Source organism: Panicum virgatum, chromosome 8N (genome assembly GCF_016808335.1).
Source record: "Panicum virgatum strain AP13 chromosome 8N, P.virgatum_v5, whole genome shotgun sequence".
NCBI lineage: Eukaryota > Viridiplantae > Streptophyta > Magnoliopsida > Poales > Poaceae > Panicum > Panicum virgatum.
The window spans coordinates 34,251,780-34,255,253 of NC_053152.1; the positions used below are offsets into that span (position 1 = coordinate 34,251,780).

Genomic DNA, 3,474 nt, shown 5'->3' on the forward strand with positions numbered 1-3,474 from the left:
TCCTACCTAGGACAACAACTTGCTCTGCACAAAATTTGACAAACCCATGCAATTAGGATGTAAATGCGTAAAAAAAATAAAGCATGCTGGTACTTTGTGTCATGCTAATGGTTATCTTGTTTCCTATCTTATTCAATCTCATGGCTGTTGTTAATCAGGACCAATGCTTGAGTGTGCTATTGGTGTCCAGCAGGGGTCAGACACCATAAGGCATGCGTGTCCTTCCTAGCACTATATAAACCCCCTCCAAGGTCTTTGCTACCATCAAAGCTTCCAGGCAAGCAACTCAAGTAGTTGCCATCCTCCTCTCCCTTCCGGCTGTGAAGAGGGATCAAGTAGTGCTCATTAGAAAGCTGGGCATAGAAATCTATCCTTTATCAATCTAGACTCCTGACCTCTACAAAATCCTAATCATCACCGTAAACTCCATATAACCGAAGCTAAGATATCCAATGGCAGGCCTGTCTCTTCAGCATCCCTTGGCTTTCGCCTTTGGCCTCCTCGGTATATTGCTTGTCTCTCACGAAATCAACTATGTTAATGTTTTTACAATTTTTGTTAAAATTTCTTCCATATTGAATGTGCATTCCAGAAAACGACCGCCTACTAAATAGCAAGGCGCATAGGAATAATGCAATCTTACGTGGTAGCAATGGGGCCCATATCCAAACAAATACTTGCCAAAACAAGGTTCATCTCGTCGAATCGTACTATGATCCTTCCGCTTTTGCCCCATCATTGTTCATTGAAGCCATTCCATGTTTTTATTCATTAATTAGTCATTGGGTTAGAGAGGAGATATACATGTATTGATATGGTGGCTGTCCACGAAGGCAGAAATAAAAGGGAAAAGGACAGAGAAAAAAAATCTCGGGGCTCCATCCAATAACTTTGCCTTCCTGTGGTGTATCGTGACATCACAAAGCGCGCAGAGAGCCCAATTGTTATCGATATGATCGTTGCAACGTACTTGCATGTGTCACGCGATTAGCTCCTCAGATTTCTGATGCTCTTTACTCTTTCGCCGTGCTATTGCAGGCAACGTCATCTCCTTCATGACCTACCTGGCCCCACTGTAAGAGTCTCTCTCTCTCTCTCTCTCTCTCTCTCTCTCTTTGTGTGTGTGTGTGTGAATTTTCTGTATGCTGACGTATGTGTCATTGCATGGCAGGCCGACGTTCTACCGGATCTACAAGAACAAGTCGACTGAAAGTTTCCAGTCGGTACCGTACGTTGTGGCGCTTTTCAGCGCGATGCTGTGGATCTACTACGCGCTGCTCAAGTCCGACGAGTGCCTGCTCATCACCATCAACTCCGCCGGCTGCGTCATCGAGACGCTCTACATCGCCTTGTACCTCACCTACGCGCCCAAGAAGGCAAAGGTCCGTCCATGGCCACCACCTGGCGTGGTTACTGATCATGTCCACATCAGCACCCACTTGCAATTGCATTAGCTGACGTGTACACGCACACCCACATGTGACATGCGTGCAGCTGTTCACGGCCAAGCTCCTGCTGCTCCTGAACGTCGGCGTGTTCGGGCTCATCCTCCTCCTCACGCTGCTCCTCTCCGCCGGCCAGAACCGCGTCGTCATCCTCGGCTGGGTCTGTGTCGGCTTCTCCGTCAGCGTCTTCGTCGCGCCGCTCAGCATCATCGTGAGTAGCATCTATCCATACCCCAGCCATGTTCATACCAGCATGAAGAGTGTCTTACAAGCTGCAACATCGATCGCTTTTCGTGGCCGCAGCACCAGGTGGTGCGCACGAGGAGCGTGGAGTTCATGCCCTTCTCGCTCTCCCTCTCCCTCACCGTCAGCGCCGTCGTCTGGTTCCTCTATGGCCTGCTCATCAAGGACAAATACGTCGCCGTAAGCATCGCCTATACCTTTCCTCCACATCCTAAGCTTTTCCAGCTAACCACCGGTTAATTAGTAAACTGATCAACTTTTTCATGGAAACTGATCACTAAAGAGTGCTTTGATTTCGCTGCAGCTGCCCAACGTGCTGGGGTTCACCTTCGGCGTCATCCAGATGGGCCTCTACGCGATCTACCGCAACGCAACACCGAGGGTGCCAGCAAAGGAGGAGGCCGACGACAAGGAGGACATCGTCGTCGTCAAGGTGCCCGAGCACGTCGTGACCATTGCCAAGCTGGGCGCGCCGGCCGCGGAGCTCAAGACCCACGAGGTGCGTCCTGCCATGGCCACGCCCATGGAGGAGGCCGGGTCGGAGAACGACAAGGCGGTGGCCAAGCAGGAGAACGGCACGGTGGCGGGAAAGGGAGACAACGACGGTGACCAAGTTTAGATTCATGATGATTATCGATCTCCTCTGGTCATAAGGCTGCACGCTGCGCATACCACGCGAAGTTGCCGAGCTGTCCGTGAATGCAAGCATGTGTAGATGTATGTGAGCTATGAAAAAGGTTGGTGACGAAGATAGAACCAGAAGAGGGGAAGATATCGGGGTCGTAGTTCGCATCGGCTGCCGCAGTTGTTTGGTTTGATTTCATTCTCGTGCATGTACTAATATTTAGCATCTGTTCTTGTAATAGTCCTGTGGTTGTGGAAGCGTGGAGCATTTCTTCTCATGGTCTCATATTAGGTTCCTGAAATGTTATATGTATGCCGCCCACGCTATTAGAATACACCAAAGAATTTGCTGGCTCATTCTTCCGAAACTTGCATGCGTATGTTCAGTATTCATAGGATGAGTGCTCATGCGTTTTTGTAGTGTGTTTTGCAAAAAAAAAAACACCTAACGACAAAACCCTCCACTTCGATAGTTATCAGTCAAATTTATGAGGTGGGCTGAATTATTCAAACAATACGGCCTATGTGTATTTTGGTTCATGATTATTGTGTGGGCACTGTACAATTTGCTCTACTTGATCAAATATTCTGTTCTAGTTCACTAATTCTTCTCAAATACGCAACAGATACAAATCTTTTATTTTTCCATGAATTTGCATGAGTACAAAGTTAACAAGCAATATATTCTGATGTTTTCTATTCTATGTTGTAAAATAATGAAAACTCGTTCTGAGAGCAGTGAGACAACAGTATTCATGCATCACATTACACTAACAAATAAGATAAGGCAAAGTGTCATCTCAGGATATGAAAAATAATTTTGTGTCACATAAAGGGAGCGTGGATAAGCAAAGCGATGAAAGAAACCACAGCACAGAAGATAATTGACAATAGAAATAAAGGTCATAGATCTCCCTGGTACAACAGTGGGACCCCAGTGGTTCCTCTCAAGCACACTCTATTCTGAGTTGCTTTGGCTAATGGAGTGCACGCTTTATGCTTGATCACTCAGTTTTAAATATATGATGATGTTTAGTAAAATATAATTAGTTGAAAAACATGCCAACTACCTTGCCCTAAATGTCATAAAGAGAGTATCATTTAGTTAAAATGCTGAAGATTTGTTAATCTTGCAGATCTGTAGACTTACATATATTTTAAA

General features: G+C 46.3%; 1 protein-coding gene across 1 annotated transcript; it reads left to right on the forward strand.

Moving 5' to 3' along the window:
- The first annotated feature begins 263 nt into the window (after nucleotides 1–263).
- LOC120686704 (bidirectional sugar transporter SWEET14-like) lies at nucleotides 264–2,669 on the forward strand. Its single transcript, XM_039968916.1, has 6 exons — nucleotides 264–504; nucleotides 1,039–1,075; nucleotides 1,172–1,382; nucleotides 1,495–1,656; nucleotides 1,749–1,868; nucleotides 1,993–2,669. The coding sequence occupies exons 1-6, from the start codon at nucleotides 453–455 to the stop codon at nucleotides 2,305–2,307; spliced, it is 897 nt and encodes a 298-aa protein (XP_039824850.1). The 5' UTR covers nucleotides 264–452; the 3' UTR covers nucleotides 2,308–2,669.
- The last annotated feature ends 805 nt before the right edge of the window (nucleotides 2,670–3,474 follow it).

What these genes read in the sequence shown, in the direction of transcription:
- LOC120686704 (XM_039968916.1), top strand. Translation starts at nt 453, where the DNA reads ATGGCAGGCCTGTCTCTTCAGCATCCCTTGGCTTTCGCCTTTGGCCTC. An exon ending in ACGCGCCCAAGAAGGCAAAG is followed by an intron (nt 1,383 to 1,494) that starts GTCCGTCCATGG and finishes ACATGCGTGCAG; the next exon opens with CTGTTCACGGCCAAGCTCCT. An exon ending in TCAAGGACAAATACGTCGCC is followed by an intron (nt 1,869 to 1,992) that starts GTAAGCATCGCC and finishes ATTTCGCTGCAG; the next exon opens with CTGCCCAACGTGCTGGGGTT.